The following is a 25189-nucleotide window of genomic DNA, read 5'->3' on the forward strand; positions in this document are numbered from 1 at the left end:
CACTTAACTGCGCTGACAGAGACCTGAGGCAGAGTGATGGAAGTACCTGGTCCTGGGTGTTCAGCAGTTTGGACTCCAGCTCTCGTCTCTCACGCAGCACTTTCTGCTTGTCTTCATACTCCTCCTCCAGCTGCACCTCCATCTGTTTCAGCTGCAGGACACACAAGCAGCGTGTCAGGATGTACAAACAGATGATCGGCGATAAACAGAGTCAGACGTAACACACCGTCGACCATCCTGGTAGACGTGGCTGCTCTCACATGTCAAACATGCACGGATCCCCCCTGAGCAGCTCTGCTGGCCTCAACGCAACTTTCAAAAAACATTTCATTCTATCAAATTCCACTTGGCTCATGTATGATATGGATACAAATACAAACATTGTATTCTAATTAGTTTTTATGTCATCAATATGCATATACTGTGTTGGGTGGATTTTTAGCTACTGTCGTGCTTGTTGTTTCTCATAAATTATGTTATGTGATAGGCAGCCTCTGCAGTGTTTTTCATTTATTCTTTGTTCTGATTAATGCAGCAAATCTGAACTTAAAATAAGGAATTCAAGAACTGAACGGGCCGGGCGATGGGTGAATCATGAATACAAGCTAGAGGCACCATGTATGGGAAGATTTAGCCCAAATCTAAGAGCGGGAATGAGCAGCGCCTACCTTCTTACTGCAGGACCGCCTGATCTCTTCCACCTCTTCATCCTTACTCTCAATCTCTTTCGAGTGGGTCTGCCGCTGCCTCTCCATCTCCATCTCAAGCCGCAGCTTAGCCTGAGTGACGACACACGCACACACATAAAATAAAGGCACAAACCAAACAAGAATCTTTGGTTTTCTTCCAAAATGAGAAATCTACCATCTGTCAAAAAGGAAAGACAGACTCTTAGAAAGTGATTTCTGAAACTAAATGTATATCATACAATGGTACTTTTGAATATAGAATTATAGTAGAAGAAGTTTTTTCTTGGGTTATAGGTCTAACAAAATAATATTTTAGAGTTTGAAACATGATATGAGCAGCTTTTAGCAGTAAATACTCAAACATTTATCTGTAAAGTGCCACATCTGCACCAAGCCGTACCTGCTCCAGCATCTGGATGGTTCCAGCCTGCTCGTCCAGCTCCTCCTCCTGGTCTTTCACCTTGGCCTCCAGGTCACGAAGCTGCCTCTTGACCTTGGCCAGCGAGGCTTCATCCTTGGACTCCTGGGAGGACAGATCCTGTAGCTCCGCCTCCAGCTGCTGCACCTTCATATTCACGCCGCACAATTCAATGTCCTTGTCCTGCACGCGGAAGAGACGCGTTAAAGGGCACATCAGGACCAGCCCAGTTATGTCAAACAGAGAGCAGGGAGACCAGACGCGCGGTCCCTGAGAGAGGCCGTCAGAGTGCGTCTGAAGTGCGTAGCGTGAAGTAGCTTACCTGCAGCTGCTGGCGGAGGTTAAACATCTCACCGGTCATTACGTCTTTCTCTCGAGCCAGCTTCTCCCGCTGGCTCCTTTCTCTTTGTACCTCGGCCTGAGCCTGGTTCTGCTCCAGGTCAAATCTGGAACACAGACACACACACAGGGATACACAGCTCAGCAAAATGTGGATTGTACATAAGACTCGTTGCACGGGGTTGAACATTTGAGTTTGAGATGTTAGGAGATAAAACTGGTACATCATTTGATATCACACAGTGAATTCTCATGGTTTGGTGAAGTGTAGGTGTGTATGAACACTGTAAAATACTGAGCCTGTTCACTCAATATCCAAGCCTTCTGTTAGGTAGCAGCGTTTTGAGCCTCTCTTCGAGACGTTGCCTCTGCTTCAGCCTCCACTTTTATCCCCTTCCATTAGCCATCAATTTACAATTGGGTTGTAATAATGTGCAAACTGTTTTCTTCAATCGTGTAGGGCAGAAACACTTATGGTTAGTGAACTTAACAGCTAAGTGTTTCATGCTGTCAGCTCGCTGTAATTCCCTGTTTTTCTCTCTGAAGCGCAGCTGAAAATAATTTCACCCACAGAGCATCTTCAATTAGCCACAGGGGAGAGATCACATTCTGCCACAGCGATAGCTTCTCAAGTGCTTAAAGTCTGAGTCATTTTCTCAGCTAATGCAATTCCACAGATTACAGAACATTTCAGTCACTATTCAAATTAAAGAAAACGTTAGCGTTCTGCCGAGTGGGTCAGAGTGTCTGCGCCCGGCCTCCCAAACAGAAAGGAGCAGTATGTTGTCTGCGATGTGCGAATGAAAGAAAGACGGACTGAAACTGACTTCCTCTGCTTCTTCTCCAGATCGTGGTTGCGGCTCTGCAGGCCCTCCAGGTGAAGCTTGGTGTCCTGCAGCTCAGCCGTCAGCTTCTGGCACTTCTTCTTCAGCTGCTGCACAGAGCGCTGCACATCCTCATTATCCGTCTGCAAATCAGCCACCTGCAGTGCGCATACACACACAAACACAAACACATGCAAACAAACACATCTTTATTACTCTTTTATGACAGCTCAGTGCATACCATTGTTATTACTTTTATAAAACCGCCCACAAGTCTGTGGTAACATGGAAATAAAACTTGATTTGTGCAGTGATTTAATATAAAAAAGCTGCTTGCCCTTCTCTCAAGATGTCTTTTGCCCTGCTGCTCCGTCTCCAGCTTGTCGTCAAACTCCTGCTGGAGTTTCTTTTTGGTGAAGTCCATTTCACGAACGGCTCGGTTGTATTTTATCCGCCACTCGCCTCCTGGAGGAAAGGCACACGATTCAAAAAATGTCCGTGTGACATTTGGGTGTCTCCTGCTTTTAATGCAGGCCTGGCAGGATAAACAGACGAAAAGGCTCAAAAGATCACAAATGATGGATGCTGCGGATTAAGGAGCGCACCGCACTGGCTGTGATGGTTATCGCACTGGAGGGGCGAAATAATATAATCTTTCAGGAAATAAAACTTCTTTCATCAAATCCAGAGCGTATAGGGTCACAAAATGTGACGGGAAACTACAAAGCGGCCTTTTGCATTTCAACTCTAATCGTGGATAAACCTGAGCTAAGAATTCAGAGCACACCACAACAGTAGTTAGAGGGGGACATGTCTAAGTGGCACTTTCCACAGTTCTTAGCCGACCCTAATTCTGGAGCTGTCAGAGGCTATCAGAACTATAACAGCGGCCAGGCAGACATTCAGGTTCAGGTTCATTTCCAAGCCTTATCATTTTAGAGGCTGTCCATTTCTCCTTCACATAGCAACACCGGCTCCTCCATCAGTGCTGCTCATTAGCATATATATAGCATAATGACAACTTGCAGGGCCACCGGCTCTGATGCCAACGATTATTTTCTCATTCATCTACGAATTCTGATATGCTCTGTAATGGCATGTCTGCTGAGGGGGGCTGAAGGGGGGTGGGGAATCAGGAAAAAAAAAAAAAAATGTCTCACGGACAATATGCTCTCTGCGGGAGTTTTCTTACCCAGCAGGTGGAGACCAATCAGCAACAGGCATTAGTTGTATGCCTGGGAGGGAACATCTTAATCCCCTAGCGGTAAATCCCAAACTTGGAAAATATAGTTAATAGCATTACGCAAGATGTGACCGAGTCTCGGTGCCATGTCTCCTGCTGAAACAGTCAAACAAAGACACTAATTCCCGCAGCTACAATTAGTCTAAGAGAGATTTTTCAAACTGTGCACATAATGCTGGTATGAGCGGTTTAGTAAATTATGCTTCTGACCTGAGCTGACATGCCCATTAGGCAGGCGAAGGCAAGCTGCTGTCAATGTCACAAAGTACAATTAATTAGGGAATTGAATGCAAATGTTCAAAAACACTGATAGCCAAGACTGTGATTCCAACGAGGGGGAGGAAGTCACTGCAAGTCACATTCTTAAAATTTGCTCTCCCTCAAATTTGGAGCTTGGAATTAAGTGCATGGATGGATGACGTCTCTGGTGTCTTTGGTGTCAACTCTGAGCGACAGCTAGCAGCTTCTAGCTGAACTAACCAGCGTCGTCATCGTCATCGTCCATCTCCCCGTTGAGCTCCGACGTTTTCATGAGCCGAGCCTCCATCACCTCCATCTCCTGTGACTCCAACTGCTTCTTCATGGCGTCAAACTTAGCCTGGAACGCACAGACAGACGCATCAATCAAAACGAGAGCTTGTCAGTCACATCCCAAATCCCAATTTTTCAAATATTCTGTTGTTAATATCAGTGTGTATATGTGCCTGTAGATCCTTCATGTCTTTCTCCAGGCGGAGTCTCTCTGATGTCTCAGTCTCCAGCAACTGGGACGCTGACTCACTGGTGCTTCTCTCATCAGCCAGTTCTGCCAACAAGTCTGCGATCTGGACACACACACACATACACACACACATACACACAGTGTGATGCAAAACTATCATCAATCTTTAACTCAAATGAAAGAGTGTAACTCTGCCACCATTCTCAAAAAACGTCCTCCCAGCATGCATTGTCACAGGTGAAGGGACCCACCCTGCTCTCCAATCGATCCATGTTCAGTCTCAGCTCATTTCGCTCTTTCTCCACCCTCTCGAGCTTCGATTTCTGCTGCTGTATCTCCTCCTGGAGCACAGAAAGTAGCTATATTGGTTGCATGTAATTTTACAGGTAAAACTATGATATTTTAAGCATTACAAGAAATATCAAAAATGAATAACAGGAAGTTCCACGCTGCCGTGGCGGGCAGTGCGCTTTGAAAGTGCATTAGAGGCTGTCTAACTGAGAGGAATCTATGAGGCTGCGTGCATCGGACAGAAAGGTCTCCTCACGTCTTTGCCTCGCATCTGCTCCTCAGAGAGCTGGACCTTAATGAGGGGCTGGACTGTGGTGAAGAGCTTCCACCAAGGCCAGTCCTTCACGCCACGGTTCTTGTGGATGTTTTTCTGGATGCAGCGGATTGCTAGATCCTGAATCTAAACACACAAAGGAGAGAAGCGGTCACCAAAGAGGAACAATGCGGAAATGCAGGTGTTTGTTCTAGCGTGCACACACAGAGATACAAAGATTGAGTCGGTGTTGGTGGAATATTAATATAAGTAACTGTGAGTGTATGTGTCAATTGATGGTCTAACACAATGATGTGCTTTATAACCAAGACAACAGAGATAATAATAGATTTACTGCAACAATATGTCCAGAACATGGTGTTAATGCAATACATAGAAACAGATGGTTTGAATGCAGTGTAGTGTTGAGGTATCAGAGGGAGACAATGTCCAGAGGTCCATGAAACAATGCCAGAAAATTAGGAAAATCTTTATTACTCACTGGAATAGACACTTTACAGAACTCATCTGCTGTTACCATATCATCCTCAGCACCGATGAGCAATATTTGAAAAACATTTCAATCCTCAATCTCGTGTATATTGCCTGTGTATGGGCTAGCAGCTATCCCAGGACTTGCCAGCCTCCTCTGGAGAGTTTCTGCAGAGTGTGTTCCAAGGCTGGAAGCTAATTTTTGATTAATTAAATCAAACATGTTGGCAGCTAATTCCAAGTATTACACATTTTCCATGCTGCTTATGCATGAGGCTCTCTAGCAGCAGCAGATTACGGGCAAACCCAATTAGAGCAACACAATTCTCAGCATCAGGTACATTTCTCCCTGAAGGTACTCTCTATGACCAATTAGGATTTGTCACACAGTGAAAGCTTTAACATGGAGCGAAATGCCTCAAATCTTTGACAGAGGATTTAAGCAGGTCTCACTTGTCATATTTAGTCTAAAATGAATAGAAAACAAACAAAAGCTTATATTACATGAACGCCGTGGATAAACACTTTGGTATTCATATCACATTAAGTGGATGTGACAACTGAAAGACTGTGTGATGCGATTTAGGATTACGAGCCAAGATTAAGACAAAAAACGTGTTCCATGCTTTTCTTCCCAATTCCACGAATACATACATGGGTTTTTAGCGCACGTGCATGTGCAGTATATGCACGCAGGCATGTCTGTATACATGTAAGACATCAGAGTTACTTTGATCTCATTTCAACATGAATGAATGCCCTGCTAAAGGACAGCGGCTGATAACATGTATGGTCTAATCAGGGACCGATTGGTTCATCAAGCCTTGCCTAATGTCATTATCGTGACACTATCCAATGACAGATCCATTCTGAAATAACAGTACGCATAAAAGATCTTTAATCCTAGCTGTTCCTTCGCGTGGCCTTGAAAAATGCAGCTGGTTCACACTAAACAAAAGAACCAATGCAGAGCCCATCCACGCCTTTAAAGTGGGAGATATTCATGTTCTTGCGATATGGAACTATGGGATTGCATACTTCAAATGAATGAGATATCCTGCAGAATCCCCTGTTTGATGAAGGTATATCTGAACATTCAGTGAGCACTGCTGCAACGACAGGAAAAGGTTCAAACAAATAGATATAGTATGACTAGGTTAAAGCTAGCGTTATGCATGCTCCTTTACACTGATTTCAAATGCAAATAACTAAAACAAAAACATTTGTAGGGTACCTGAAGGACAAAACTCCCAATGCGGTAAGTGCCTGCTGAGGCAAAATAACAGACTTTTATAATGTCAGGTTGTCCCCTTGAGGAGTCGGTTGAGAGAGGGGGGAAAAAACAAGAAAAACTGTGGTTTTGTCATTTAATGTCACATGGGCTTGGCACAGCTTCACAAGGGTAACATGCCAGGGAACATCAATCAAGGGAACTTGCGACTTTCTGTCACATCCGTATACGTCAACCAGCAAGCGTCTCAGAGGCTTCACCCGAACTCATCCGCGCTGTTCCAGGGGCAAATCATCATCTACTGGAGCAGCTAAGACTGGATACTTCAAACAGTGCAAGAGGCACTGGAGCCCAATCAATTTTCACAAAGGGATAACAGGGTAACAGCAAGGGCACGATTGGATGTTATTATACGATGATTATTCTAAGATTGAAGTGCAACACACTCTGTAAATCTTCAGCATGAAGAGGAGGGAAGATGAAAATCACTCAATAATCCACCACAGCCCTGCTTCTCTTCCGTTACTCTGGTGTCAACTAATTGAATCAGGACTAACATAAAGAGAATGAGATTCTGCAGGAAAAAATGCCCTTCAGGTAGTTCTTGGAAGAAGAGACTGCACTATATACCATACATGTAACAGCTGTGTGGTTATACATCCAGCATACTGAAGCTGCTTGAGCAGCAGATTAACAAATAGGAGAAAGCAAGAAGACGCAAACCAGACCAAAAGCAGAACTCACCTCACGTCTGATTTCTCTGTCACTTCTCAACGTGACACTGCAGATGCTGACAGAATAACGTTAAAAGCTTCTACGGCTTCGTATGACTTGTCAAATCACTCCATTGTTGGACAGCTTGACAGTGCGCGTTTGGACTATTCCAGTGCAATGAATACCCGCACCAAGCTGCGACACCCATTCAGAATGGGTGTTTAGAGGCATGAGAGGTAGGGGAATTGTTCGTTAATAATAAAATTCAGGAAAAAATAATTATAGTATTGAGTTTCTTGCCAAGAATAAATGAGAAGATTGACGGCATTTAGCTGTTTGACCTTGTTTCTAGTCTTTGTGCTAAGCAAAGATACAGCTGCATATTTACCATACAAACACTACACTGGTGTCAATCCTCATCGGACACTCTGCAAAATATTATGTATATTTCTGTATATTCTTATATTTTAGACAAATGGTCCTTGAAATTTATCCTAATTTATCTTTTTTTGTGTGCGCTCTGCTGCATATGTTTTTTCACTGCCCTGCTCAGGATGAATTAAGTTTTTTGAATTTAATTGATTGATTCTTGAGATAAAATGAGTATGACTATGAAACAACGTGTGTAATCGTGTGCACAGTTTAAACAAACTAGGCTAGATCATCCTTTAGCCCCCGAATTGATAGAATCACATTCATAATTGCACGTTACCCAGTTTATGGGTTTATGGGCAATAAAATTACAAGATAAAATAAAAATAAAATCTTATCTTTCTATTATAGATGCATTTGCAGGAGACAGGGGTCGTACGGGGGCACTGCCTCTTTGTTAATGGATTTTGTAATTGCATGGTTGCCTGGCAATTTAGAACGGTTTTGGAGCTGTTGATTTTCTTCAAGTTCAAGCAGATTGTGAAGCACCGAGCTCTTAGCCTGCTTCCCTGTGTGAATAATGACCTTTGAACTTAATAAAGAAAATAAACTGGCCTCTCTTGGTTCCCCATTTTCAACCACCATCCATTACTCAAACTCCTGTGGTAAAAACAGCAATAACAGAAGAGAGCTGGAAGTCCAGTGATATAAAAGGTCATATTGATTTACCTTATTGCAAAGATGACAATTTAATAGTTTCACTGGCATCATGTACAAGTGGACAAGATATTTACTCACTAACAGCATGCCATGCTGCTGTAGCGCAGCAATGTTGATTCCGTTTCTGCTGGTTCATCACCGGCCAGCTGAAGCGGCACATTCACTTAAATAGTAATCACAGAGAGGGAGAAGGACTGTGGGGCTCCATACATCACAAGAGGACATGTATGAGGTTCAGAGAGATGGACCCATCACATGCTGGGAGAAAAATGGAAGATGGGTGGAGCAGATGGGGGAGTGAGTCAGCGGCACGTTTGATAAGGCCGCGTCGCACGGGAGCAGTTTGATAAAATGCAACATAAATGGACGTGTCACTATCAAACGTCGCCCTGGGGGAGCCGATTGGATGGATTACAGTCCAGGAGGGAGGGGGTAAAGGCGATAGATTTAGAGAACACATTTATAATTAGTTGAAGATTTACAGCAGAGCTGGTTAGATCTACCCCAGGAGCAGAGCAAACAGGCAATAAAATTAGCTCTGAGCAGGAAACTCTCTACTCCTGGTGGACTCCAAGGCAACAAGGCCTCTGGAGCTCACATTCCTCAGCTGCTTTATTAAAGAACATGCTAGCAGCAAAATGGACCTTGATACTTAATTTGCCGGCCTTTGCAAGCATCACATTTCTTTTTGCGTTTGCAACTTGTGTCTTGCGTCTGTATAAAAGTGAATGCATTTGATTCTCTGTCATTCAAGTGATGATTTGAATGAAATGTGTGATAGAGGAATACAACCTTATTGAATTCAGATGAAAATATTCTTGGTGATTGAGGCTAAGCCGTCCCTCTCGCCGTGACGCCATGCCTACCTTTCTCTTCTTGAAGGCCTGCCGTGCCAGGTAGCCTCTGCAGGCAGCTTGGAACAGGGTTAGATTACGCTTGGTCTGCTCATCTCTCTGTTCCTCCAGCTTAGCCAAGGTGCCGGCTCTGAAGAACAACTAGAGCACAACACAAACACACACACACACACACGTAACATCAAATGAACTTATTAGCAAAGGATACAACCATTGGGAGATCATGTAACGCTTATTGCAGCTGTGGGGAAATTAGATTTAGAGGCCCTGCTTTAGCGTGAAGCGTAAGAGCAAAACAAAAAACAGAGCGGAGTTAAAAAGTAAATAAGTGCACTGAAGCAGCAAGTTAATAAGAGGCAGTGTAATCCATGGACAAGTGAGTCTTATCTAAGTGAGAAAGCTGTGATTAAGTTTATTATCTCACACAATCAGCCTTGTCTGTATCCAATCTGGACCAAAGGTAAAACACAGGTAAACAGCCAATAGAAAGCGGATCATGTCACGGCCTGTCCATACTTCAGAGGGATTAGGCGCTGTGAGTGCATTCCAGATATGATAGCAGCAAGCTATTAAGATGGATGAATGGTGTCTCCACCCAAGGTCTCTCTACACCAGTCCCACTGCCTTATAAATTACCAAACCCATATGTGATCTGTTAATAAAGCAGAAGCTGGAAATGATGGAGCAGCTGCAGGGGAATCTGCAAACCAGTAGGGAGGAGTGATGCGTTCAATGACATCAACGACTATTGCTTCCAAATTGCTTAGTCGGGCTTGTAGCTACTTGTCTTTCATCCTCGTCCGATGCATGCGGCACTTTCTAAAATGTATGTAGCGATGCTGTTTTAAGCCGTGCGGCTACCCCTAGCAGCAGATTCTACCCTGTGGAGAGCTGCGCCACTTCCGCTGCTATAGGGTTATTTGGGGCTGGTGTAATTGGCATGCAAGTGAGGCAGGTTGCTAGGAAGCCACTGGAATGCTTTGTGAATGGCCAACTGTGCTTGTCTACTTCTGAGCCCATTTCACACTGCTAAGTGTGGCACCATGTGAAGCCGCCTCCAAACCATTCTTGTGTCATGTCTTTTAAAAGGGCCTTGTACTGCACACAGCATAAGTTCCACTGTTTTGTACATTATTGTTTCCTTTGATTTCCTTCCTGGCTGATGGCCACTTTTCCAGCTGATAGGATTAGACCTCGGCGTGCCAGGCAGTGTTTACTGTGATTACTTTACAGCGGTCGTGGTGAAAAACAAAGAGGGCCATCAGTCGCGAGAATTTGCTCTAATGACCCGAAAAGAAAGAGGGAATTACAGTCACAGAGCCGGGCAGAGTAGAGACATGCCTCTCGGGTAGCCACTGGCTATAAGAGCGGGAGACGGGGTAAGGCTTGGCAACTGTCCAAACAAGGATGGCAGAGAAACCTCAAAGAGGGACAGGTATAATGAAAGACACGCTCCCCCTGACGGCAAGTGTCTTTACAAAGAAGACAAAAAAAGGATAAAAAGAGCAGCGCACGGAGCTTTAAGAAGAGTGAAACTGTCAGCGACACACAGCGTAGGTTTACTCCAGCATCTTATAGCTGTTTATTTGATTGAGATGTGGCGGCATTACTCACCCTACTTAGACCCATGTGATAGCTGCTCTTCTCCAAATCCAAGGACTCCAGTAGCTCCTCCACAGCCTGGGGAAAGGCACACATGTACACACACACACACACACACACACACACACACGCACACACACACACACACACACTCTTTCAACTGCTGGACCCAGTGGGAACTTCTACTGACACTGCAACACTTCAGTAGTCCACAGTTCCCCTAAGTTGCCATGCTGAACTAATGGTACAGTGCAGCTTCCTCTCCTCCATCACATCCATACCCAGCTGGATTTTGTTTTGAAAGTAACTCGACAAGCACGGGAAAAAGTTTGGCTCCTCAGAGCCTCCCCAGCCCCAGCTACATACCAATTACAACTTGTCCCACAGAATCCACCTGCTCCTGGCTTATTCCTCATGACCCCCTGGTGGTCTTGGCCCTATTGCAGCTTTGAACACATAAATCCTATGCAGAGGAACACCTTCAGCCAGCCTGGAGCCTCTCCCTGTCCATCTACCAGCATGTGCACACTGTAGGTGTATTGTTGTCTCAGCCTCTTCTCTCTACTTGAGCCTCCAGCCTGAAAGACCACATCTAGATTACACCAGGAGAGGTTTGCCACAAGCACTGAGGGGCTTTTGTTTGCCAGTGTTTCCACAGAAACTCAGCCCCAGTATGCACACACAGGGGAAAAGAGCTTTTCTCCTCCTCAACCCCATTCTTTCACTCTCATTTCTTTCTAGAAACAAACTTTTGTATTCTTCAACCTCTCTTGCAGAGGACCAATGCACCAATGCACAGCACGTCCTCACTTACTTTTAAGAATAAAACTTCTTCTGAAGGTTTTTTTGTTTTTTTTTTCCAGAATCATTATTCATAAATTTAAAATAAAAGCTCTGTAGAGGTGAAGCACCTGTACTGTCACAGCAACAGGGAACAACTTTGGCTGCTATTTTCCAATGCTCACACAAACAAAAAAAAATGATAAGTGCATCTACTTGAATGGTTATTCGTAGCTTCGAGTTCGGTAAAGCACTCTCTAAGCCACAATACCGCTCTGCCTCTTTAACAGGCACGATACTGATAAGGTTAAGTTGATTAGATCATTATAGTGGCTCTGATGAATGAGGGTTTATTTCTCTGTCAGTTGGCTGCTGACAAATCAGGGGCAGATGTAATGAAGCTGCCTCCTCACAACATTAATCTTGGCTGTGCTTGGGCACAGAGCGCTGAGAGCTGAACATTTTCCTCTCTCGCTGATTGACTTACTCTCTTCTCGTCCTTCACAATGTAATTCCTCCCATGCTTCTTGGTGAGGTGCGGTGCCAGCACGTCGAAGCGTCGGCGGAACTCGGAGAACACCATGTGATCGGGGTAACCTGTGAAGGTCGGGATTGAATAACGACATTAGATTCTGGGAACGCTCAAAGAGTGCAACAGATGTTTTGGGAGAGACAGTATGAACAAAAAAAAAAAAATGATTTTGGTTGGGTCTGTGTTTCTAAGCCTGTCCTTAGTACGTGATTTTAGCAGCTCCCTCACCTTGCCTGTAAATCCGGAGAGCATCGAGCAGCTTGGAGCCACGCAGCTGAGCACGGAGCAAGGCTACATCCAACTGCATTAAGCCATGATCTCCATGCTCCCCTTGAGCCTCACATTCTCCTCCTTTGAACAGGGATCCACTCAGAGCCCTGAGGGCATCTGCCTTGGGCAATATGCAGTGAACAAAGTGAATTCTGGACCTCCGCACCATATCAAGGAGAGCATCCTGAAAAAAAGAGAGAGCAGGCTAAGGGACTGTGGTAGGAATGAGCCATAACCAATACAATATCTTCCACTATATGTAATCACGAGCTTAACTTCTTTACTTCAAATAAACAAATGCTATGGAAAGAGGGTCTGACATGCACACCTTATAAAATAACATTTACTACTAACATTAAGCAAATTTGAGTTTTAATACCCACATGCAGAATAAATCTACCATCTCAGTTTGGCATGATGCTATTTTCAGGCACACACAACACAGGAAGGCAGATAATAAAAATGTATTTTATCAAGATTTAAGTGCATGTGTTTCTTTATACTACGCTGCAAACGCTGTGGATTTCCATATAAGGCTAAATGTTTTTAGTCTTTACCCATTTGTGTCGAGAAATTCACACATTTTCATGCTAATTTTATGTCCTCACTCTTCCAAAGGTTGTGTTCCCTGCTGCCAGGAAGGACGATTCATTATTTTTTTGGCTGTCGTTCCTTTAATTTTTAAATACCAGGTTTGGGGGAGCAAACAGCCCAGTATTCCTGGAAATTATCACGTTGCATGAGTCCACACCTCACAGTTAACATCCCTAACCATATCTTAATAATTTATTTGGCAGAACATTGCCAAAAAAAACACAAGCTGTGAACATAATCCAGGGTTTTGCAGAATCATCCAATAGTATTCCTGTCAGGCAATAGGGTTAGGAGCAAAATAGCTGCAGAACTCCTCTCATAGCACATTAACAGCCCGATATCATTTTTAAATCTATCTCCGGGTGCAATCCAAATACTGGCCTTCATCCCATCCATTTTCTTTAAAGCTGCATTGAGCAATTTGTTTCTGCGATAAGGTCCAAAGTACACTACAGCACAAATCCACAACTATAAGCAATGATGCACTCCTCACATCACCTGTCAAGTTCTCCAGTAACTTGTTAGCAAACCAACCAGGAACTGATTAATGAAAAAAGGTGCAGACCAGGATGTTGAATCTCAGTGTGCTTGGCGATACATGCGGGCAAACGCATAAACCTCATCTCCTCTCACCACTTGAAGCTTTATCTGGATGCACAAGGACTTCTTCTTGATCGCAGCCACCCCTGTGGTGAAGGTCTTCCTCATGCTCGTGGCCCGTCGCAAGGACAGCTGGGAAACACCTTCAAGGCCTGCAATGGAGCCGGACAGAACGGTGGCTCCGCCCGCTCGGCTCATGAACAACGAGCTGATTATCTTCCTGCAAGAGACACACTACTTCAGCCTAAAGTTTTGCAGAAATCCACAAAAGCAATAATTCACCTGACAACCCCCCACAAAAGACAGACACTTTCTTACTTCTGGGAGTCCTTCAGGAGGCTTGTGGCGTTGGTGGAGGCAGGATTCTGCTTGGCGTAGTTCAGCCACCCGCAGGCATTGTACTCCACCCAGTCAGTCCCGTGGCTGTGGCCCAGCAGGAAATGATTATCCTTTTCACTCTTCAGGAGGAAAGTGTGGCCTGGTGTAGATGCAGGAGGTAGCGTGAGATTCCCTGGCTCATTGTCCATAAGATGACAAAAATGAACAGCCTCCTTCGGGAGTTCAGGAAAATGTTTACGCAGTCCGCGTGGAGGCTTTAAAGCGAGCTGATTCATCTTCTGGGACGTACAGTCTGTCACAACCCTACATAAACTTTACCGATACAACGATAATAAAAGACAATCTGTTCAAAACCCAGTTGTTAATGGGCCCTGTTTGCCTGTGCGTGCAGTTTTAGAGTGAAATGTTTAAATCAATGTTACTGCCATAAATACTGCAACCACCTGACTCAAGCATGACATGTGGGTGATAAAGTAGAGAGAAAAAGTTCTCACACACGCAAACTAGCATATTAGTAGCATGTTGGCTCTTTAGTAATCATAAAGCATTTACTAACTTCCTAATTTGTGCTTATTGATAGTAAGTAAGGAAGTTGTTGTACATGATCACAACCTTAATAACCTGACCCCAAGAATGAGGAATAAATAATGTCTAATTAAGAGTCAATGTGCCACTAATATGCTAACTAATTGCGCGTGTGTGTGTTTGTGTATATGAAGAGCATGAATGAGAAGCATTCAGCTGTTGTTTTGGAAGGCTGCTATGACACTTTGCCCTCTATTTTTTTTCTCTATTAGTTCCACTAGAAGATTTTTTTATAAGCTGCAAACTTGGCAAGTAACTGTCGTCAAGGTTGCCAACAATATACATAGAACAGGATTTTTCCGACTTATCTGCAGTATGATACGGTCGATCTGTCAAATAGTGTTTTGCACCCAATTTATTATATGAAATGTCTTTATCTAAAATTAAACCTCCGGCAAGAGTTGGCAAATAGTGTGAAAGAGAGTAAAGAATGACTCTGCCCCCACAAATGATGACAAATCTCACAACAGAGATGAAACTTCATATAATGTTAATTATATTTGGATCAAATAGTCATATTAGCTTTGTTATTTAGGAGACACACAAGAATGTTTCAGTTGATTTCTTTAAACACTGTAATTGGGGGGGCAAGTAGAAAGCTTGCCATGAATTGCGTTAGCTTCAGTTTGAGTTTATGTGTGTGTGTGTGTGTCCTCTCCTCGCCTTTACTCTCGCCCTCAGCAGGTCCGTAGTAGCTGAAGAGGCGTCCCAAAAGGGTTTCCTCGGATCCCCCGGGCTGCAGCGCCTCCTCCTCCATCAGCCACAACAGGCCGCGTGCTTCATCTGTTCGCACTGTCCGTACCTGTCAAATAAACACACACACATGCACACACACATGCACAAAGGTCAGAGGTCCTTAGTGCACAAAACGTTCTGTTTCACCTTCAGTCCTTCACCAACATTAGTCCATGAGTAGAAATGAGAGTAGAAATGTCTGTTGGCTGCTCTGAATTTATTTTATTTTTCATTTTGCCTTTTTGACCCTGTAATAATGTCTGCCTCAAAAAATAATTCAGTCCCCCATACATGAGTTAGAAACCACCTTGCCACAAGGACATCTAGTTTGCTTTAGCTATTTAATGGGAATACATTGATGGATCAGAGGATATTTCAGACTTTATTCTTCATCCACCTCCTGAGTGCAGAAAAAAAGTTATTGCTTCTTATGAAAGGTTGTGAAAAGTGTCCTCCTGAATGCTGAATGCTTGCCTGCATCGCCAGTGTTTCCCTGCAATATTCTGTTTCAACTAAATATCAGTAAAAGCAGCGTGCCGTACCGTATGCTTCCCCAGCATGAGCCGGTTGTGACAGGCCTGATAGTAATACTAGCGTCAGAAATTAAACTTTCAATAGCATTTTGGGTCTCTGCACCCTGCAGCAGCTTCTGCAATAATGGCATCATCAATTTAGCTTTTCCGTCTAATTGAAAGGGAAACAAAAAAAGGGAATTCACAAATTCAAGAGTGGCATAAGGGATTAAAAAGTAATACAATTAGTATTACAATTAGTGTGCAAACAGAGGAGAAAACAAAAGCCGCACTGGCATCGATGATCATGGAATAAGTGCACGGGAAAGGTTTGTGACTTCACTGCTTCCAGAATTAAGAGGCACACTGCGTTGAGTCCTTAGCTTGAATGGTGCACTTTTTGTCCGAACACATTTCGAATAAGCCGCTATTGTTTTCCGGATGACTGAGGTAGCCAGCTCGGTTAGCATGGCTAATGCCTGAATCCGCCCTGGGTGCACAGAACCAAACACTGTTTTCCCGGCAATCAGGAAGTTACACCGGAGACATCCTTATCAGCGGTGCACACCACACTGGCTTCAAACACAACGCAGACTATCAGCTTCCAGGAGACATGTGACAACTATGGCTACTACGGCTGTTTGTGATAATGGACATCTGAGCTACAACAGGAGAAAAGATAGGAAAAAAAAAAGAAAAAACACCTTTGATCAAAACGTCTTTTCAGTCTAAGCAGCAGATCTTTAGAGCTGACTTTAGAAATGACTTTGAAGAAACAGTGTTTTCTTCCACTTTGGTTTGTGATGCACCAAAGTTCACTGCTTCTGATGACATTCTCATTTGGAGCGTGGACCCTTTAGAAAGTAAAGCACTCAAACCAAACACATTGGAATTATACCACAGTGATCTATGACTCTCTAAACTCTGCCATTTCTGTTTCCATGGTGCAGATCACAGGCTGCAAAGGCCAAACATCGATTTTCTTTCTTGAAGTCAATTCTCTAACCTTTCTTCTCCGGTTCCTTCCCTCTCTTTCCAGCCTCTGCCAAACACCTTTCAATATTTAAAAAAGAAAACTTGTGATGCTAAAAGATGACATTCATTGTTGTGCCCAGAGATTACCATCTGGAAATAGAAAGGGATGCAAGTCTCTCAGGTGCATTTAAAAGGAAGCTATTCTACCGACACCAGATTTAAGCATGAAAATATGGAGACATGTGAGACAGAATTGAGGACAAGAGACACACTACAGCATTGAACTTACCAGCGCTTGGCTGGAGGCTTGGTCTACCACGGCTACAGACAGAGATGTGCTGGGCTCTGTGTCATCCAAAGCCAGCTCTATGTTCTCCTGAGGGGAGACAGGCAGATTGACAGACTCTTTAATGACTTGTGATGATGCTAGAGAAAAGAAAAACATTTTTTCGGGTGAAAATAAAAGAAACTGGGAAAAATAAATCTGCTTGGATTTGGATTCACAGTAAAGAAAAAGCCATTTGGTGATTTGACATAGGTTTCAGCATGCTGGGCAGCTCACTGCCCTGGACGAATATCTTTCTATGGACATAGACATTGAACTGAAGGGTTTGATATTCATAAAACAGCTCCTCCAAGCATGTAGCTGGATGGGAGGGTTAAGTATATTACAGACAAATACTAAATATTATTACTTAATCTCAACACATAGTATTCACGTGCACTCTGTGCACATTTCAAGAAAAGCTCAGACGAAAAAGCTGACAGTCAGCTTGAATATGTTTTGCAGACGCCCGAGGTCCTTTCTCCACCGTTCAAACAATCCTTTGCGGCGGCGTTAGGTCAAATTTTCTCTTGCGTCCTGTTCCAGGGCGGTCGGCTAGAGGAGCACGGGCCTCAAACTTCTTGATAACGCGGTGAACGCGGGAACGCCGAGGCCTCTGGAGACTGGACTCGTAGCCTTGAGATTGTTCAGGCTTGGCTCCGATCTTCAGTCCGACCTCTCCAGGCAGTTCTCTGCTTTTTGTTTAGCGCTTTCTCCGTGTTCAGTGCTCCATTTAAACTGTTTGAATGAGTGATATCAGACAACTGTGACTCACCACAGCTCAGTTCAAGGTGAATCTTGCAACTTCTAAAAAGATCCAAATAATACTGTCCGGGCCATTTTTGGGTTTCTGTGCGGAATGAGCGAGGATCCAGCATTTTTTCAGCTTTTTGCTTGTTTGTTTGTTTTGTTTTGCTCCTGCACAAACGACAGCAATACATACATGCATACCCCACAATTTTAATGTGCTACTGGGTGTTATTTGAATAAAAAATCACACCACTGTAACCTTTGCCATGTAACATTTAATTTGCTCTTTTAGTCTATTTTACTTCTATTCTTACTTAGTTTCCTGTACCCTTTTTACCTTGTCTACTTATCTGGTCATATTTCTGTCTGAATTTCCCCTTTGGGAATCAACAAAGGCTTATCTTATCTTATCTTATCTTATCTTGCATTATTTAACCATGTTTATCTGAGTAGGAGCCTTCTGTCGTTTTTCTAGCACAGGATCTTTTCCAGACACCCAGGAATCTGCAGAGCCACAGTCTGACTGCAAGTTCCTGTTTTGGTCAGAGTTCCTGCTCCTAGAAAATCCATGGAATTGAGTTATTAGCAGGAACTGTGGAGACTGAACGCCGCTGACTGGTCCAACACAACCCTCCTGATCCCACGCTGCCATGAGGCCTGTGACGCAGCCTCCGCGAGACCCTCGCTAACATAAACGTGAATGTCTGCATCACAATTTGATAATCCACAACAAGGAGTTGAAGGCAGAGCTGCAACGCTTCATGGCTTAGTTGATTAACAGAAAATTAACAACTATTTCGATAACAGATTAATCGTTAATCAGTCATTTTTCTAATTAATCGGTCATTTTTCAAGCAAAATGAAGAACATTTTTCTAACTTCTCAATTCTGAAAATCTTTGTTACATATGATAATGATGAAAATCCAAAAATTGGACTTCTGTTCTGACTAAACAAGACACATGAACACATCACCTTGGACTGTGGTAAATTCTGCATACACATAAGCTATTTTCAGACATTTAACAGACCAGACAGCCATCAGACAGAAGCAGCCAGCGCTGGTCCCTCAACTATGCACACAGGTGCCAGTCATCAAAGTAATTTAAAATCCTGATTCATCATGGTGCATCTAGTGAAGATGCAGGCAAGATTGTTATGGATACTGAAATGATAAAACAATGGCATATTAGATGTACGAGAACTAAAAGCCACAACAAATCTATTCCAGCAACAAGAACGTCTGGCATTTAGACGCTACCTATAGGCAAATGGAAACTCTGAAAGATTTCATTACTGTTGCAGATAATAGCATTTCTGAGATGAAGTGGAAATAAATATACTAAATTAGCTTCACCAGAGCAAAACAAGCAGCAGCTCACAGTGACAAAGTGCAGGCTGCACAAGAAATGTGGGAAAATGTTGGCAGTTCTAATAGTGTGGCCGTGACAGATGCCAGTGTTCGAGCTGACTGTGTATGCGAAGTAGCTCAAATTATTTTTGTTCTCTGCTGTGGAGACTCAACATGCGGAGGGAATCCAAAAACTATCCACACAGTTGCAGCACTCGCAGCATTGGATTTGAAAATCTAAAGCCCGCTGCCTGTTGTGTGTATCGCAGTTTAACCTGCCTGCCGCTGCCACTGTTGATATTCGGCGCCGTTTTAAATGAGTTTGACCCATTTTTCAATGACAGTTTCACAGCTTCATATATTTTCAAGATGCACCGACAAGAGAGATTTACACAGATTTATGCAATGCTTCATTTCGCTCCAATTCCCTCTCTCCCAGGCAGGGGCCGGGGGTGGGGACGTGGGTGGGGAATCCCAGGATCCTTGTTCGGAGTATTAAAAGTAATATGATGAGGATTTCTGCTTAACTTTCATGTGCTATCAGCTGAGGTTTCAATAAGAAGGATATTTCTGAGATTAGAGCTGGGCCAGCAGTAACGGAAGGATATATTTGTCTTAGTAATGAAAGAATATTATATCCTTTTATATCTTAAACTCTGTGTCCAGATGTTGTGGTCCAGCACGGCTAGCTTGAAATCAAAGGAGGGCAGAAGAAAAATAGTTCCTTCATCAGGGAGCACCACCACTGCTGTGTGACTGGGCGTGTCTCCCAAAGGCGGTTGTGAGTGACTTTACTTTGATCTCAGCAGAAGAGGTGAAGACTGGCATCACTAATGAGAAGCTCTAACACATGAACATGGCTTGCCAGGGCCTGTGACAGGTGGGAGGGATGGTGTAGCTGATGTGTGAACACATACACTATTGGAGTTGATATATCTGAGAGAAAGCAGCAGACAAAGGGAGAGGGAGAAAGAGGTAGGAGGAAGAAAGCGGCGATGAGAAAGAGGTCGTATGTATGCGCCGGGCATAATGCTTCACGTCCTTACCTCTTTGTATCTCTCCAACTCCTGAACGAAGGTCCGCTGATAGAAGAGGGTATGCAGACGTTCCTGGGTGTAGTTGTGGCATAGGTCCTCAAAGGTTGCGCTGCACTCGCGCTTAGCCAGCCTGGGGTTTTGAAAGCCTGGTGTGTCCACAATGAGCAGAGAGCACAGGGAATGCTGGCTGGATTTCAAGGCCCTGAAGCACATAGGGCAAACGCACATACGTACACACAAACATCACCAGTGTGATACTTAAGGCAACATTTTATTGATTACACTCGCTGCATATAACCCCTAGCTTTAACCTTAGCTCTTTGCACCACAACCCTAACTTTAACCCTCCCTGCACATAATCCTAAATCTATCCAGAAACCTAAACCCAAGCCTTTAAGTAAAAACAGCCTCTTACAATATTAAACTACCCAATAAAAAACAACAGTGTGGACAAACATTGCTTAAACCACCCAAAAACTGTGGTTATGTAAAATTTAATCCAAGATACCAAGATTTTGAAAGATACCTTAAGGTATTTATTCATTACGCACAAACACATCTGCAGGTTTTCATTATATAAAGGTAAAGCCAAAAACAGTTCAGCTTTAATACAGCACCAGATCAAAAATACTAACCGGTTTATTAAAGAAATGAGGAGAGTGAAGAGTTCAGAGTAAAGCCCGGACGCCATGGCCTCTAAACACTCCATGGCTGTGGCCTTGGATCCTGGGAACATGGGAACCGATCGAATTAGAAGAAGAAATGAGCTGTAAAAGCTAGAATGAAGCTACGGTCAAAACATTTGCCTCTAAAAGGATGTGCAATAACATCATATTTGTGCATATTATGCCCAAAGGCATAACGTATTCAAACTGGGTCTGAAACTGTCTCTGTAAAACCGTGTCATTTGGGACTCAGGTGTTTCTGAATTGGTCAGATCAAACAACGCACACTCATGTCTGTGCCTCGCGGCAATGGCCACCTGTTAAGCTCCCCTAATTCATTCCACTATGACACAGAATAGTGAGCTGATGGTGCCTGAGGATTATTTTCATATGGGCATACACATCTATGACTGTACTGCAAGTTCTCGTGCGAGGGGAGACACAGGAAAGGTGAAACGGAGGTGAATTCTGCCCATCCCTACTGTGAAAGACTTAACTCTACCCCGGTGCCCTTCAAAGTGTGTTGCAGTCTTGATGGAAGTCAGAAGACCTGCACATGTGAAAAATCAATGTGAGGCAATTATGATTTCAAGGACAATGAATGAAGATCCAAAATTGCTTGTCCCGACATAGTGTGTGTACTAATCTGTCAATAGCCATTGTAAAGCTGTGGTATTCATTACTAAGATAAGCTTTACTTTCTCCACAGCATGCAATTTCCCTCAGGTGATGAGCACAGGCACATGTGTATGTGTGCGTGTGTGCGTGCATTTGTGCGGAAACAGAGTGAGATTGACAAAGGGAAAAGGGGGAGAAGGGGGGGGGGCTGTGAGGAATGAAAAGGAAAGAATCTGTTGGTAAATGTGGTCTGTGGAGTACCTGCATCTGCTGTGCCATTTTCGTCAGAAGCCTGGCGCACGGAGCTGGCTCTGGGCAGGGTGCCCTTGGCCTGGTGCTTGAAGATGGAGGAGGAGAGCTCCTCCAGGGTGCAGCCCAGCAGGTAGGCCGCCTTCTGGGCCCACTCATGACGTGCAAATTGTTTCCTGCCAGCTGAGACATGTGCATGAAAACCTCCATTAGCCCTTCTGCCAGCCACCCCAGGCACATGGCTAGCCCCGTAGCTTTGTGACAATCCTGTCTCGGACAGGGTAGGATTATGTCTCTGGTCAAGCTGACACCGACACAGCTGGTGAGAACATGCACTAAAAGCATGCTCAAAATGTTAGCGGCTTGGATATGTTTAACTACAGTTATATCTACTGGCTTCTACAACAATTGTTCCATGTTCAAAGACGTCTATGAAGTTGAAGTGATAATTGCCCCTTTTATCATCTTGAGAATGAAAGCAAAACTTCTAATTAGGGGACACAATTAATTTATTTACATAAAGAACTCAGCTGGGAAACACGTTTCTCTTTAATCTAGCGTCTGAGTGATGGAAACATGCAGACACCAGAGCAAACTTCTGTTTTAATCCACCATGAAGTGGTATCTGCTAAGACTTAAGAGAGAAACTGGGGGATTTCACACAGACAGTGGTGCGCTCTATCTGTTTCATCAGCGCTGCAGAAGCCCTGCACACTTTTCCTGATGATAAGCAGGACGGTTGTAAGGACAAGTAAAGACATTTGAATATTTGCTTTGATAGATATTCACCACCACAGTTATTTAAATCCCAGTCAAACATCAAAAGGGGCAAATTGGGTTTGCCAATATAACTGAATCAAACATTAAGGAGTGGATGACTCTTAAAGATAAAAAAAACTACATATGTATAATATTAGCTCATAAAAAGCATCCAGACTCACAGCGTGATGAGCCTTTTCTCTATCTACACTTGTTAGATATAAGTGTTGACAGTACAGCGTACAGAGAAAAGTTCATTTCATGTTGTCCCTTCAATTTGTTTTGGCAAATTAGAATCAGTGCTGCCCTCTTGTGTTACACCATGAAGCTGCACTGCCAATGAACACAGTATTTTACACAGTGAGTAACAGGGAAAACACAGACTAAGTCCTGGAAGCCTTTTCTAATCAGAGTATTTTCATTGAATGAATCAACTATTCTCTATGGCAAAATATAATTACCAACAAAGTGCCGACTCTTGGTCATAACTTTTATCCCATCATGCTTTGTTTCTCCATGAGAACCGCTGTGTGCTTGAGTTCTTAAGTCACCCAATAATTAGCAGATCAGAACAAAGGTGTTCAGTGTCTGTATTCCCAGTAGCAGAATGCATGTAGGACGATATTCATTGCCTCAAATTCTAAAACTGTTCCTGGATGGTGTTATAGTGCCACCGAAAAGACTGGCAGCCAGCTGGAGGAGATCACTGAAAATAATTTGGCAAGCAAATCTGAACAAGTGACTGGCAAGTGCAGTGAAGACAGGGAGCGAAGAGTGAACGCATCAAAAACACAAGACACAGAGTCGCTGCTACTATTCATTCCTTGTGATTTATAAGTTGCATATTTTTCCGATATACTGTATTTTTGTGAACTGCTTCCAAAACAGAGGGAGTCCGGCATCAGGTTAACTGGTTTGCATTGCAGGACCCGGTAGCTTCATTTGATTTCAATTTGCACATCGGAGGTGCGCTAAAGAGAGTTCAAATGAATAATACAGAGAGAATTCAAAGCTTCTGAAGGACAAGGGAGAAGTCAAGATGTTTGAATCTCTGTTCTGGAGAGGCATTTACTTGAAAAGCATGGATTATTCCATCCTTGAAAAAGCCTACTGTAACTGTTTTTAAGCAAGGGCTTTTCATACAAAAAAAATGTGACTAACAGTAACCTCGCCGATAATAGAAAATGTTTTTGACAGCCTCAGCCTTTTCAAATGTCACACATCTAATTTCAAAATGAAAATAAACTGCAGTGGGAGGCAGATCTATTACTTTCCAGCATAAAAAACAAAAAAAAACAAAACTCTCTTACGTTAGGTGTCATCATACAAATCGCTTCAAAGACGGGAACAAATCCTCACGTTTAAGAGGTCTGCTGTGTTCCCATTAGTCCTCTGACGCATGCTCATGACAAGATCAAACGTTGGTCACGGCTAAAGGCCAAAATCAGGCTGATGTTTTTCTGTCCTTGAGCTGCAACAGTGTTTGCTAACAATTAAACTCTGGTAGTTTGCCAGCAGTATCAGCTGCTGTAGCACAAACAGTGTTTTGTTTATTCAGTGTGATCATTTAGAAAGGATTAATAAGGTCAACCTGACAGGGGATCAGATCTAATATGCAAAATACAATGCATCACTTCAACTGCTGTATCAAACCCTAAAGACCAGAGCCAGCAGGATACATCTACGGCAAGGAGTCTCAAATGATTTCAGCCTTGTTTCATATGGGAGTGTAGAAATTGTCGCGTAATGACCAGGGAAATATCCTGGGTACGAATATAGTCACCAATTTTTATTTATTTTTTTCATTTTTGAGCTTTAGATCAGTGCAGTAGAGCTGCTGAACAACCTGTGCACTGTGCACCGTCTTTAAAAGAGCAAATGCATAATTCAGTTATCTGGATTACAGCTGTCTTGCATCACACTGAAGATGTTACCTACAGTGAGATAATGCAGGATTGACATTTTTGAGATTACACGAAGTGTTATTAATACGAATTCGGCTACCGAGGGTAATTTTTCTTTTTTTTCTTTTTTTATTTATTATCAGCTGTTTCATCATGTGCTGTTGGGTGTACAAATCAAGGACGAGCCTTTGCATTATTGTTACTGGTATGTCTTACTGTATATTAAGATTAACATTATTTGCACAACAAGCGATGCAGCCGTAGAATGGAAAAATCATTCGGTGAGCAATCTTACCCTTGGTTGCTCCCGCAGCCCCGAGATGGTAGATGGCCCCGAGGACGAGCCAGAAGGCCCTCTGCTCATCACCGCTGATCCCCAGAACCTTCATGGCTGCTTGCAGCTTGGAAAACTGCTGGGAGGCCCGCTGCTTATCCTCAGTCTGGCAGATAGCACACACATAATGAATAAATAAATAGAAATAAATTTCCTTTTTGAACCATTAAAGATAAAAACTCTTCTTATCAGTTAAAATTAACAAAATCAACTCTATCTGCAAAGCTTCAGCATAGCTGTTGATAAATATCAGTGATTACTCTGCCAGTTGATGAGATTGCGCCATCTTTCTGGCCCACTCTCATTGACAAAAAAAATGCAATTTTAGTATAAAATGTCTGTTAAAGGGCCACCACATGTGATGCAAAAGACTGTTGATGTTGCTTCAATGCCATGATAAAGATTACTTCATGCTACTTAAAGTGATGACAACATAGACTCTAAAATAATCAGCGCATCTTCGTGTTGTGTTCATTCCTGGAATCCATCTTGACGCATCATGTCACTGTGTGA

General features: G+C 43.3%; 1 protein-coding gene across 1 annotated transcript in view; it reads right to left on the bottom strand.

The window, feature by feature from the left end:
• Nucleotides 1-25189, bottom strand: part of myo18aa (myosin XVIIIAa) — a 58078-nt gene that overhangs the window by 15906 nt on the left and 16983 nt on the right. The window contains exons 9-30 of the mRNA XM_041951707.1: nt 24638-24782; nt 21692-21862; nt 20783-20873; nt 20157-20349; nt 16975-17061; nt 15127-15265; nt 13858-14017; nt 13573-13759; nt 12304-12529; nt 12031-12140; nt 10776-10841; nt 9174-9302; nt 4782-4925; nt 4486-4575; nt 4218-4337; nt 3994-4111; nt 2608-2735; nt 2274-2428; nt 1430-1553; nt 1090-1290; nt 669-779; nt 47-151 (exon numbers count right to left, since the gene is read on the bottom strand). Of these exons, the coding sequence (XP_041807641.1) occupies nt 47-151; nt 669-779; nt 1090-1290; nt 1430-1553; nt 2274-2428; nt 2608-2735; nt 3994-4111; nt 4218-4337; nt 4486-4575; nt 4782-4925; nt 9174-9302; nt 10776-10841; nt 12031-12140; nt 12304-12529; nt 13573-13759; nt 13858-14017; nt 15127-15265; nt 16975-17061; nt 20157-20349; nt 20783-20873; nt 21692-21862; nt 24638-24782 (3000 nt within the window). The remainder of the gene's footprint in view (nt 1-46; nt 152-668; nt 780-1089; nt 1291-1429; nt 1554-2273; nt 2429-2607; nt 2736-3993; nt 4112-4217; nt 4338-4485; nt 4576-4781; nt 4926-9173; nt 9303-10775; nt 10842-12030; nt 12141-12303; nt 12530-13572; nt 13760-13857; nt 14018-15126; nt 15266-16974; nt 17062-20156; nt 20350-20782; nt 20874-21691; nt 21863-24637; nt 24783-25189) is intronic.

Source organism: Chelmon rostratus, chromosome 14 (genome assembly GCF_017976325.1).
Source record: "Chelmon rostratus isolate fCheRos1 chromosome 14, fCheRos1.pri, whole genome shotgun sequence".
Lineage (NCBI taxonomy): Eukaryota > Metazoa > Chordata > Actinopteri > Chaetodontiformes > Chaetodontidae > Chelmon > Chelmon rostratus.